Genomic DNA, 13,461 nt, shown 5'->3' on the forward strand with positions numbered 1-13,461 from the left:
CGTACGAATGCACGCAGACCTGCACGTTCACACACTCTGACTTCGAGGCACGCGATGCCATTCAGACACTTATTCATACTGTAGGTTGATGTGGAGCCCCAATGGTGCATTTTTTTATTTTATTTTTGAGTGCAGGAGATTTATTCCAGGCATCATTTGTGTAACATATACAGCAACACAATTCCTTTTTGAAGTCGTTACCAACGCCATTCAGCATGTATCGGCCCGGCAAGAGGTTTTGGTAGTATTCACCTCTGTCCACATGATTTTCTCTGATGTTTCAGTGTACAGTAGTGAACATGATGTTTGTGAGGGTGTAATATTGATGGCACGTTTCACGACGGCCCCTCTACTTCAGGTAATAAGAACGTGGTGGTGAGAGAATACTTGGACCGTATGAAGAACGGCTGTATTGTCTGTAACATGGGACACTCAAACACGGAGATCGACGTGGTGAGTGAAGTGTGTGTATTGGTGGGAGATGAGGGGGGGTTGTATGTACGTGTGTGGTGGGTGTGATATTGTGACAGCTTGACTGATCGTGTGGGTGGAAGACACTGCTGTCACCAATGCTTGTCACGTTATTGTCACTGTGGGGGAAGCTGTGATACGACAACACGCCCCTGACCTGACGTTGTCATAGTTATGGGTTGGCTCGCTGTGGCTTATGCCTGTCAGTTGTTATCACTGTTAAGGTGAAATCCTCAGGGTCATAGTGAAACCATTTTCATAGTGACTGTTGTCATCAGGGTCCATCCACCACTGTGGCAGATAGATTTAAAAATCTACCAGCACCTCAGATTTTTTACCAGCCAAAATAGTTTTTTTAACGTTATTTCTTTTTAACGGATGAACATGCGTTGTAATGTTTCTAAAACAATACATGTATTACCAGTAATAAGTGAAGTGGTATTTTTCTCAGTTCATTTTTTGTGACCCGAGTCTTAACCAAAATACCTAAGATGCGATAAAAATGTTATGCTGCCCCTTTAAGGGCTGGAGGTTACCGTGGCAATGAGGGCACTGAGCCACTGGACTGGTCAGTGACTGCCTGTGATATAGAGAATCTGACTAGTAGCCGATGTCTTTGCTAGCAGATGAAGCAAACTCAAACATTGAAAAACAACCTAGCTTGTGAACAAAACAATGTAAATAGCCACGAAACACAAGGACAAAGTCTCACTTTAGAGTAAATTTGACTAACTTTGGATTTCAAAGTGGCGCAGCGGTCTAGGGCAGTACTTGAGGCGTCACTACAGACTTGGGTTCGATCCCAGGCTTTGTTGAGGCCGGCCGTGACTAGGAGACCCATGAGGCGGCGCACAATTGGCCCAGCGTCGTCTGGGTTCGGGAAGGGTTTGGCCAGCCAGGGTGTCCTTGTCCCATCACGCTCTAGTGACTCCTTGTGGTGGGCCGGGCACCTTCAAGCTGACTTTGGTCGCAAGCTGGACGGTGTTTCCTCCGACACATTGGCGCAGCTGGCTTCCGGGTTAAGCGAGCAGTGTCAAGCAAGCAGTGCGGCTTGGCAGGGTCGTGTTTCGGGAGGACGCATAGCTCTCGACCTTCGTCTCTCCCGAGTCCGTAGGGGACAGCGATAAGACAAGACTAACTACCATTGGATATTACAAAATTGGGGAGAACAATGGTTAAAAATATAAGAAATTAAACAAATTGACCACCTTTTATACTTGATCGCACCGGTTCCAAAATGAGACTTCAGCGCGGTGCACCCAGCTCCCCAGTGTGTTCCAGCATGTTGAGCAAGAAGGGATATTATTATAGGATTTGTAGTTCTTTGTGTGATTTTTAGCTACCAGCTATGAAACAAAATGACAGAAATACTTTGAAAACAGCTACTGCAGCATTAGTTCAGCTGTACATATGAGCTCATACTTGCCTTCTAACGGTTTATTTACAAATGGGATTGACATGCTTGTGGAGCCCTGACCAACCGCTAACGTGGCTGGTGAAACAGACATCTTACCCACCAATGCCAAAATCAATCCGCATTTGACGGGGTTTAATTTTAGGCCCTGGTTGTCGTCGTGACACTGTTCTCGTGGTAACTGTTTCCTGTCCGTTTTGTTGTCCTCTCCTCCAGGCGAGCCTGCGGACCCCGGAGCTGACCTGGGAGAGAGTGAGGTCACAGGTAGACCACGTCATCTGGCCCGACGGCAAGCGGATAGTGCTGCTGGCTGAGGTGATTCATCATCATCGTCACATTAGTACCGTCACGGAGAGCCTTGTATTATCTCAAATCACTGCTCAATCGCACGGGTCAATGATCTGATCTATAAATCCTCTCAACTTCCAAATAACTGGGCGTGAATAGATCCATATGTAGCTGTACAACAACCCCTATCTGAGGCTGAGCCTGGTAAACAAGCAGTACGTCTACACCACATTCACCCTCTCTCGCTCTCTCTCTCTCTCTCTCTCTCTCTCTCTCAGTGTGCGTGCAGCACTCCCTTTCTCTTAGCAGAGAGAGACAGAGGCACTCTGTGTGTGTGCAGCAGTCTCTGACAGAATGAAACCACCGTGAGAGCGAGCCAGACAGAAAGCCAGACAAAGCCAGGTGCTTCAGTGTGTCTGCGGTTTGATCTCCTCCAGGCTTTAATCAGAGAACAGAAACCCCCTCTCCTCTGCTGTTTGTTTGCGTGTAGAGTCCATGCCCTGACGAAATGATGGGGCTTCCCTCTTTTGACTCTATTCTCTCAGTCTTCACTCCTGGACTCTCTCACTTCTCCTCTACTGTCTCAAGCTGAGGGGCTTTTTCAAAGAGAAGTTGCTTTTTTGTTTGTTTGGTTCCCCAGAGCTCACCAGTAGCCTGTGTTCCGTTCTCCTGATGCTCTCTACAGAACAGGGAAGTGTGGGCTGCCTCAGTTTCCCACGGGCTGTGTGCATACTGAGCAGTGTGCATACTGAGCAGTGTGCATACTGGGCAGTGTGCATACTGCATAAAGTAACAGTACGCCCCGTTGTGCTGTCACTGCTACTCGTAGCAAACGGGGAATTGAAACTAAAGCTCCACCAAAGTCTTGATTGCTACGCGCTAACACAGCATGTTGGAGCTCTCTGGGGAAATAATGAACATTATCACAGGCTTTCTGTGCCACTAAGGAGTGTATGATGGCGTTAGTAAATGGAGATCAGTTCCTCCTCCTTTGTGAACGCTGCCTCGTTAGCAGTCTGAGCCCAGTAACAGTACCAGTCCCATTTTCTCCCTCTGTTTACATCTCTCGTCTGCACCACGTCTTCTGTTATTCTGACCTTGGACTCGGCAATACTTTTTCTGGCATTTTGATGATGTCGATGTCAACCCCACACACACACACACAGTATCTTATCATTGAGACGGAGCTGTAGGCAGTTTTCTCTGATTCTGTGTGCCGTTAACTGGTTGTTAACCCAATGTGTGTGTCTCGATCTGTCCTCAGGGTCGTCTGCTGAACCTAAGCTGCTCTACGGTCCCCACCTTTGTCCTGTCCATCACCGCCACCACTCAGGTACCGTGCGTTTTTGTGATTTGTGCGTGGGGTGGATCAGCGTCGGCGTGTGTGCCTCTTCCTACAGTAATCGGAGAGATCAGGGTCCTGTCGTTGCTCTGCCGCTGACCCCAGGCCGCGTGCGTCATGAGAGCGTCCGTGGCATTGCCATGGTAACACAAGTGTGTGTGTGTGTGTGTGTGTGAGATTGACATCCGGGTCTTGTTTCATACCTCAGGCCCTGGCTCTGATAGAGCTGTACAACGCCCCGGAGGGACGCTACAAACAGGATGTCTACCTGCTGCCCAAGAAGATGGGTAAGAGGCCGAGCTCTATGTCCACAAACACAGACATACACCTTTATCCCTCCTCTGTCCTCAACCCTCTGTCTCACACACACTCCGTAATCCTTATTCGCTCAAGCCTCAGCCGAGGCAGCCAGTAGTCACCTGACAACACCCGTCCGCCTGTCTGAACCTCTGACAAAACCCTTTTAGGGGTAAACATTGAGTTGAAAGTGGATCAGCCAGAATGCACAACCGACTCTGCTCAGCAAATAGAAGCGATAGATTCAGTATAGGGATAGAGATGTCTAGCATGACCGTGAATATGTTTTGAAGCAGCTCTGTGCTAACTCAACCCCTGCAGCCATGTCCTGGATTGGGTTATCTATGTTCTACGTCATGATCCAAAACGAACACTGGATGTAAGTATATCAGGTCGTGTTTGTAAATGAGTAGAACAAAAGACTAAACGGTGCAGCCATTGCACTGTCTGGGAAATATAGGATCCATAGAACGCATCCTATGCCAGCGTATGGCGTAAAAGCAGGGAGAATGAGAGGTAGAGGGGCAGACTGGCAGAGGCACTCAATATAGGTCAGACTGTCAGGCCCTGCTGCTAAGCTCACTGCACCATCACAGACGGCGTGAGGGAGAGACCGGGACAGGAGAAGCAGCCCCAGTGTGTTCAGCTAACCCCACACAAACAAATAAATGAGTAAATAACCAACAGCCCCATGTCCCTGCTAGCTAGATTAACTAGGCACTCTCCTCCCGCTTTTTCTTTTTCTGTCTCTCTCTATCCATCTTTCTCTCTCGCTCTTCTCCCCCCCCCCACACACTCCCCCCTCCTGCATTATTCCAGATGAGTATGTGGCCAGTCTTCACCTGCCTACGTTCGATGCCCACCTCACTGAGCTGAGTGACGAGCAGGCTAAGTACCTGGGCTTGAACAAGAATGGGCCCTTCAAGCCAAACTACTACAGGTAAACATTAATGCCTGAATGCTTAGATTGCCTGCTAATATTGTATGTCACATACACTGAGTATACCAAACATTAGGAACACCTTCCTGCTTTTGTGTCGCGCACCCCCCCCCCCCCATCATTTCGTCAGGGCATGGACTCTACAAGGTATTGAAAGTGTTACACAGGGATGCTGGCCCATGTTAACTCAAATGCTTCCCACTGTTGTGTCAAGTTGGCGGGATGTCCTTTGGGTGGTGGACCATACATGATACACACGGCAAACTGTTGAGCGTGAATCCAGCAGCGTTGCAGTTCAAATAAAATAGATTTATAAAGATCTTCTTACATCAGCTGATATCTCAAAGTGCTGTACAGAAACCCAGCCTAAAACCCCCAAACAGCAAGCAATGCAGGTGTAGAAGCACGGTGGCTAGCATGTCCGGTGAACAGGTCAGGGTTCCATAGCCGCAGGCAGAACAGTTGAAACTGAAGCAGCAGCATGGCCAGGTGGACTGGAGACAGCAAGGAGTCATCAGGCCAGGTAGTCCTGAGGCATGGCAGTTCTTGACACAAACCCGTTGCACCTGGCACCTACTACCATACCCCGTTCGAAGGCACTTAAATCCTTTGTCTTGCCGTTTCATCCTCTGAATGGCACACGCATGCAATCCATGCCTCAATTGCTTAAAAATCCTTCTTTAACCTGACTCCTCCCCTTCATCTACACTGCTTGAAGTGACATCAATAAGGGATTGTAGCTTTCACCTGGATTCAGCTGGTCAGTCTGGCATGGAAAGAGCAGGTGTTCTTAATGTTTTGTCTACTCGGTGTACATCTTTCGTGGTGTTATATTGCAAAGATGTAATGTTATGAATACAGTTATCAGAGTTATAATGAGAAATCAATCAATCAAATGTACCTATAAAGCCCCTTTTACATCAGCCGATGTCACAAAGTGCTATACAGAAACCCAGCCTAAAACCCCAACCAGAAAGCAATGCAGGTGTAGAAGCACGGTAAGATGGCGATGCTTGGTAGAGAGCGCTCCACAGTGCAAGATTGTTACATAACTGTAACTGCAGGATTTGACATTTCGTTTTTTTTCCTCCCCAAGGTATTAAACCAACTCTGAAATGAAGAAAATACAGAGGCTCCAAAAATCGTACAGAACCCAGAAGAAAGGAGAGAGGAGGACGGAATAGTCACACACCTGCTTTTTACAAAAGGGGAGGAGCTGTGTGCTAATTGCTCAGAGTGGAGGGCGTGGCTTACCTGCGCTTTGGCAGTGTTTTATTTATTTCCGCTAGAATAATGTAACTCTAACCTTTTTTTGAGCTGCTCCTGCCATTTTGCGCTCCTTAGCAAGCGTCTCCTGGAGATTTCGTCTTCTCTTAGCTACTTGTCTGTCTGTCAGTCAGTCGTACGTAAACTCCGTTGCGAGATCTTTTTATTGTTAGTTTAAAAACTAAAGATGAAAAAACTATTAATGAAGAAAAACCAATGTACAAAAAAATCTGTGTGAATGAAAGATGACCTCTGAAGATTTAGTGATGGACGTGTGGTTCATGTCCTGTTGTCCGTATTTCCTACTCTTGATTTTTTTTTTTTAAAGATAAATTGAAAGGGATTAGATGAAGAGGGGGGAGGTCATTGGGTCCAATCTTATCCTGTCTTTGCTCATTTGATTCAGATTTATTCTCTGTCCTTGTTTTTAAGTACGTTTTAATGCGTCGGTTCTCCTATTCCCCCAATCAAACTGGACAGTGACAGGTGTGGGGTCGGGGTCTTTCCCTGTGATTGGTTGGGACCTCTCTCCCGCACCTATCACTCAAACACAGTGAATCCATCTCAGCTCCCTGTACCACAGCCTTTCAATAATGAACTATGTTCTTCAGCTCCCAAACTGCTCACATGATGCCAGTGTTGAAGTTATATGAGAAGTATTTTGCCCGACCAGAGTTTATGACATCCATACACAATGTCCGGAGCTAGATTCTCCTTTCAAAGCATTATACTGTATTATAAACTGGGTAGTTCGAGCCCTGAATGCTGAAAGCCGTGGTATATCAGACCGTATACCACCATGACAAAACATTTTATTTTTACTGTTCTAATTATGTTGGTAACCAGTTTATAATAGCAATAAGGCAGCTCAGGGGCTTGTGGTATTTTGGAAATATACCACAGCTAAGGGCTGTGTCCAGGCACTGCGTTGCGCTGTACATAAGAACAGCCCTTAGCACAGGGTATATTGGCCATATACCACAAACCCCCTTGTACCTTATTGATTAATTAGAGGCTTGACAGGTATGGGAGATCATTACAAGGGGATATATTTAGATATTTATGTAGAAATGTAGATTTTTCTATCTTTCATCCACCCATCTATTATCTTACCTTTGAAATTAAACATCTGTCTCGCTATAAAGATAAGCAATTAAATGTTATGATAAATGTTCGGTATGATTTTTTTTTTTTGAAAACTGTGACAGACTATTTCAGTGAGATACCAAATGTACAGCAAGGCTGGTAGTAGTTTCTTTGGCCAGGTCCTCAATAGTAAGCTGCTGTATGCAAAACCTGTACAGTAATTACATCGCTAAAACCAATTAGCCATTGCCAGGCGTTAGTTGTGATTTTAACTGCAGTGAGGCTATAGCTTTATGCCTGGATCATTACATTTGCTTGTAATTAGTTGGGGACCTTACATTTCACACGTTCCAAAAAGTTTCACCACTTCAGACATCAGTTTACCTCATTGTTCCAATTTATTATGCATTTATGATAAAAGGTCAGTCACCTTTTATAAATGTCCAAGATTTGCTGTCTTCGTTAGTTTGAGTTTTTCTGTTGAGGGCCAAACTCCTCTGGTACGATTATTAGTCCGGCTTAATTTCCTCTGCGTTTTTTAGATTCAACTTTGTTAGAATCCCAGCTGTTAGGGTGTTCTCCTGAACCAAAAGCCCGTTACTACAAGCCAGCTGGGAGGAACCAGCTTTTCTTCTCATTTTTTAAATGTTTTTTTTTTTATTATTATTTTTTTTACATCGTATAGAATGGACTTAAATCCTTGAACATACACCCATATTGCTCCCATGTTAATTATGCCCATACTATACATTCTAAAATGCCACTGTGTTCATGTCATACTCGTGAGCTACCGTTTGTGCATTTATGCCCCCCGGCCTCCATAATAACCATCTTCCAAGTCGGAGGCCCCGTCTGTGTGACCATCCATACTGCCCATATTTCTGTTTGTCTGATGTTTTAGAACATTATCCTTGTGCTGATTATCTCATCTGTTAGAGTGGTTTATCGTGTCTGACCGTGTGAGAGTGAGTGTGTGTGTGTTAGGGTCATGTGTAGTAGGACATGGTTGCTTCGATACAGTTGTCTCAGGATCATAGCCTGTGCTTTTCCCGGGGGTGAAAGAGCATTAGTCGGTCCAATAGCTGCATCACATGGGCAGGGTTAACGCCAGCATCTTGTATGGTTAACTCAAAAGTATAGGAATTCCAGCATATCAACTCTTGTATTTATTGTTGTAAATCCACAGTCAGTACAAATGGAACTTTTTTTTTTCTCAAATTTTTAAGTTGTCGAAACAATGTTTAAATATTGCAAGTGATAATGATAGATGAGCAATAATAATAAATCTAATCTTAAAGAATAAAAATGTCATTGTATCAACCTTTGTCGTCTAATATACGATGTGCTGTATTTTTATTCATTTTCATGTGTTTTCTTGAACATACCTACATGTGGATAGAAAGATTGCTGCCGATGCCTATGAATCATACATGGTTGCATTTACACAGGCAGCCTAATTCTGAGACTTTGCCACTAAACCGTTTAACCGATCAGACCTTATACCAATTATTGGGCAAACGATCAGTATTGGGCTGCCTGAGTAAGCTGATTTCCCATGGCCTTGAGGCATCTCTTGAGGATGACTGCCTGCTGCTGCTGGGAGCTCAAAGAAAGATAGACATCCGTAATGACACCACTTGAGAGAGAATGTTATGCCAAGTGCTAGAAACAAAGTAGTATCATTGTGAACTAGGGTGTTTCACTATAGCTTGGATGATTTGATTACAAGGCGCTGGTACCAGTGTTTGGCCAAGTTTTACAGGATGGGTTTAGGTTATGTTCCCACAATCTTATTTACAAGCCATGTGTCCTATAAGACTAACATTAACACGGGTTATTCAGTGACTCAACACGATAGATTCTGTGTATTTGAATTATGTTCTCAGAACTCATAAGTTTGGATACTTACTCGGTCACGGGGCTATAATTGGGGTATGCGCTCAGATGAAACGGATTACTGTGTTGCCAGATGACACAGTGGTAGGGGGGTGACACTGGGGGTGTCGAGAGCACTTGGAAGCAGCTGTTGTCGCCACTCAGTCACAGTCGTAGTGAGTGACCTAATCAGACCAAACCCACTCTGCACCAGCACCCTGAAGCGCGCACACACACACACACACACAATCAGATGTTGACGGCCTATTATCCCGCTCATGCAACACACACACTGACTTCACTCCGTTAATGTGAAAGGTTTGACACACAAAAGGTAAAAACGCTAGATTCATAATTAAACTGTTGTTTTGGTTCCTAACAGCCACCAATATTAACCATATCAGGAAATGAAATGTGTTTCTCACATGAGCAGAATGCAAAAGGTGTGGACTTCAGTGAAATGTTTACGTATGAGCTCTTTCCCAACCATGCAGTTTAAAAAAGGTGCTAATAAGAAAGGAAATAGTAACCCAATGAAGGTGGCCTCAAAAGAATGACATTAACACAGGTGCATTTCACATAATGTTTGTTTTGACCAGTGTTCTTCATCAATAAATCCCTGCATACAGTATAAACACCCTCGCACCCAACCAGCCACACCATGTGTCAAGTTCACGTACGTGAAACAGATATGACCTTTGCGCTCTCAAACTGTACACTCCAATCAGATCACGTTAAGTGCTTTTCTCAGTCAGGGGGGTTGTTACGGAGGGGGGCAATCTACATCAAGCAGCCCCCTGCTACAGTCACTAATCAATAATTCACTCAGGTCACTGTAGCGGTGGTGGGATGAGAATGACCGTGGAGTGGTCTAGGTCTGGTCTGTCGTCACCCCTCTCCGACCCCTACATCACCACCACTCAATGTGGCAGCCTGCCTCAAGGGATGGATGTTTGGGGGGGAATATTAAATTACCTCTGGAGCAGTGTTCTTCAATCATGATCCTGGAAGCATGCTTTTTTTCTGGCCCAGCAATAACATACCCGATTTGTCAAATGGTCATCAAGCTCTTGATTCATTTAATCAAGTTTGTTACTAGGCTGATATAAAATAATTTTATTGACTCATAGGTTTTGTGTCTTGTCTCGGGTCTTGGATTGATTATGGTTACATTCAAGCACATAGATACAATTGAATTGCCTATCAATACTAAGCTATAATAGCAAATGTTTAATTGAAATCCACCGAAACGAACAATGTTTCTAATGTAGGTGCCATTATGGAACACTCAGCATCAGCACCAATTAATTGACCGTATTCGAAGATCCTCTACTCGACTGATTCACTCGCGGGTAAGACCAACCCGCCTGTCACCATTTACAGTAGAAGTTAACCCCGCCCTCTCTGGCGTCCAGTCAACCAATCACACTAACGGGGACGGGTTTCCTGAACTTGGAATAAACTGAAATCTGTTACAGTTTGTCAGGCTCGAACCTTACCGGAATGCACAAGCTGCAGAAAAAGTGAACGAACCAACACAGAAAGATGCAGGCAGACGAAATGGAGGTACCTATCATGAATTATATTAACATATAACTGCAACAAACAAAAGGCCTCTGCCGAATGGGAGATATGTGTTCGTGAATCTGCTGAAGGATTGGGAGGTAAAGCCAGTTTGTAGCTACTCGTTGAGCCAGTGGAGAGGGGTCCATGTCCGTGTGGTTTGTTGTTGCTGGGGAGCTTTAAATGCCCTTTTGCCACAGAGCCGCTTTTGAAAGCATGCAGCCCAGGTAGTTATTTTGGTGACCGAGCAAGTGGATGCTATAAATACCGTAAGTTTATGGTTAATTCTGAACGTGGCAAATACAGGTAGCTAATGTGACTGTCAATGTCCAGGACGTTTGTGGTCGAATTTTCTCTTGCAGCTGCCGCCTGTGTATTTGTGCATGACATCGTAGACCAGTGTCAGATTGGCAAATATACAGTAGATGTATGTACACAGCAGTGATGTTGGGGATATGAGAAGAAGAAATCATTCGGTGTCTACTTATTTGTCCCATATGCTCGGGCAGCAGCCTATATGTAGATATTCCAGTGTGTGAATCAATTACATTTTTAAATTGGATTTATTTGTCAGTGTAGAAGAGTGGATTTGAAATTGATAGAATAAGGCATAGGCTATTAGCTAGTATCTCAATTATTACATATTAAGATTTTTTTTAAACACACTAATAGGTTTTCAAAACGTTTCTCTAATTATATGCTTGCTTTCAAGTAAACATGTTTGACATTATGCTCCATACCTCTAGGATACAGCATATAGTTGTTCTAATAACTAATTCATTCAGCCATTAAAAATTAAAACAAATCAATTGCATTTTGGATTCATGTCTTGGCAGTGTAACCCAGATCCAGACTAGGTTGCCTAGCCCTGCTAGTGGGCAAACTGTGGTGGTGGGTAGCCTACATCTATCCAGTGAAATCACACCAATCATATCCTGGATCGTGTTTGTTGGGCATATTATATGGTTGGGGGGGGGGATGATACAAAAAAAAAGGAATTAGAGCATATTTCCCCTCCAGCCTCAAGCTTTCCAGGACAGAGGTGGGGGGTTTCAATGATGGTTGAAATAAACGCATGAAACCTCATCTCCACATTGGTGAAATCTAAAGAAGGATCCAGTTGGCTCATTTCTTTACCAATGGCTTCTTTTGAAGCAGACTAATGCCTCTGTATACAGAACTCGGTGTAGTCAAGTAGCTAAGACTACATTCAGTGCTCAAGCCACACAATGCACGCCTAAGTCATCATAGTCGATATGAGATCTGATCATCCCACTTAATTCTATTGCTTTGTCCAGGCTATTCCTCATGTGATCTGTGTTAGAGTTGATTGTTGCATTGGCCCATTGGCTTGGCTGGCTGGCTTCGGTCATAGGTTATTTTTAACATATGCTTATATGAGAAGAGGGGGGGATGGGGGATGGTGGGGATTTTGATGGGATGCCCAGTGTTTGCACACACTGACGGTGGAGCGCAGGGTTCACTGTGCCAGTGTGGAAGGAAGGTTAGTGTTCATAGCAAGCTGGAGGGGGTAGGGGAGAAAGAGATTTGTTGATGCCCACGGGTAGCTGAGTGAGAGACACCAAATTCCCCACTCTCCTTCAAACAAACATGAAAGAGCTCTATTGAGAGCAATAACAACACCAACCTTAGTTTCCTGTGCAACAGAGACAACCTTCTGGCATCCTCGCATCTCATCTGCAGGAGGACTAAGCCAATCAGACATGCCTGTGTTTAATTATTATCCCAATCAAGCAATCGTGAGTTGAAATTAAGATGTGGTTTCTAATCAAATCCAATGTTATTTGTCACATGCGCCGAATACAACAGGTGTAGACCTTACAGTGAAATGCTTACGTACAAGCCCTTAACCAACAACAACAAGTTTTTAAAAATACATAAATTAAAAAATAAGAAAATAGAAAAATAACGAGCAACAATAAAATAACAGTAACGAGGCTATATACAAGTGGTACCGGTACAGAGTCATTGAGCGGGGACACAGGTTAGTCGAGGTAATTAAGGTAATCTGTACAGTACCAGTCAAAAGTTTGAATACACCTACTCATTCAAGGGTTTTTCTTTATTCTCACTATTTTCTACATTGTAGAATAATAGTGAAGACATAAAAAATCTATCAAATGTATTTATAAAGCCCTTCTTACATCAGCTGATGTCACAAAGTGCTGTAGAGAAACCCAGCCTAAAACCACAAACCGTAAGCAATGCAGGTGTAGAAGCACGGTGGCTAGGAAAAACTCCCTAGAAAGGCCAGAACCTAGGAAGATACCAAGAGAGGAACCAGGCTATGAGGGGTGGCCAGTCCTCTTCTGGCTATGCCGGGTGGAGATTATAATAGTACATGGCCAAGATGTTCAAATGTTCATAGATGACCAGCAGAGTCTAATAATAATAATAATAATAATAATAATAATAATAATAATAATAATAATCAGTGGTTGTAGAGGGTGCAACAGGTCAGCACCTCAGGAGTAAATGTCAGTTGGCTTTTTATAGACGATCATTCAGAGTATCTCTACCGCTCCTGCTGTCTCTAGAGAGTTGAAAACAGCAGGTCTGGGACAGGTAGCATGTCCATTGAACAGGTCAGGGTTCCATAGCCGCAAGCAGAACAGTTGAAACTGGAGCAGCAGCATGACCTGGTGGACTGGTGACAGCAAGGAGTCATCAGGCCAGGTAGTCCTGAGGCATGGTCCTAGGGCCCAGGTCCTCCGAGAGACATAAACTATTGCAGCATAAATACTGGAGGCTGAGACAGAAGGGGTCGGGAGACACTGTGGCCGACGATACCCCCGGACAGTGCCAAACAGGCAGGATATAAAATATGTGAAATAACATATATGGAATTATGTAGTAACCAAAACCGGTTTAAATAAATCAAAATAGATTTTAGATTCT

The 13,461-nt window shown here is 44.2% G+C and overlaps 2 protein-coding genes across 2 annotated transcripts in view; both read left to right on the top strand.

Annotated features, from left to right (window-relative positions):
* Positions 1 to 8,424, top strand: part of LOC135516003 (putative adenosylhomocysteinase 3) — a 43,547-nt gene extending 35,123 nt beyond the window's left edge. Inside the window, exons 12-17 of the mRNA XM_064939938.1 lie at positions 359 to 453; positions 2,102 to 2,200; positions 3,438 to 3,501; positions 3,719 to 3,802; positions 4,632 to 4,752; positions 5,849 to 8,424. Of these exons, the coding sequence (XP_064796010.1) occupies positions 359 to 453; positions 2,102 to 2,200; positions 3,438 to 3,501; positions 3,719 to 3,802; positions 4,632 to 4,752; positions 5,849 to 5,855 (470 nt within the window). The 3' untranslated portion in view covers positions 5,856 to 8,424. The remainder of the gene's footprint in view (positions 1 to 358; positions 454 to 2,101; positions 2,201 to 3,437; positions 3,502 to 3,718; positions 3,803 to 4,631; positions 4,753 to 5,848) is intronic.
* A 1,835-nt stretch (positions 8,425 to 10,259) lies between these two features.
* Positions 10,260 to 13,461, top strand: part of LOC135516004 (striatin-interacting protein 1 homolog) — a 36,800-nt gene continuing 33,598 nt past the window's right edge. Inside the window, exon 1 of the mRNA XM_064939940.1 lies at positions 10,260 to 10,545. Within this exon, the coding sequence (XP_064796012.1) occupies positions 10,525 to 10,545 (21 nt within the window). The 5' untranslated portion in view covers positions 10,260 to 10,524. The remainder of the gene's footprint in view (positions 10,546 to 13,461) is intronic.

Source organism: Oncorhynchus masou, chromosome 27, assembly GCF_036934945.1.
Source record: "Oncorhynchus masou masou isolate Uvic2021 chromosome 27, UVic_Omas_1.1, whole genome shotgun sequence".
Taxonomy (NCBI): domain Eukaryota; kingdom Metazoa; phylum Chordata; class Actinopteri; order Salmoniformes; family Salmonidae; genus Oncorhynchus; species Oncorhynchus masou.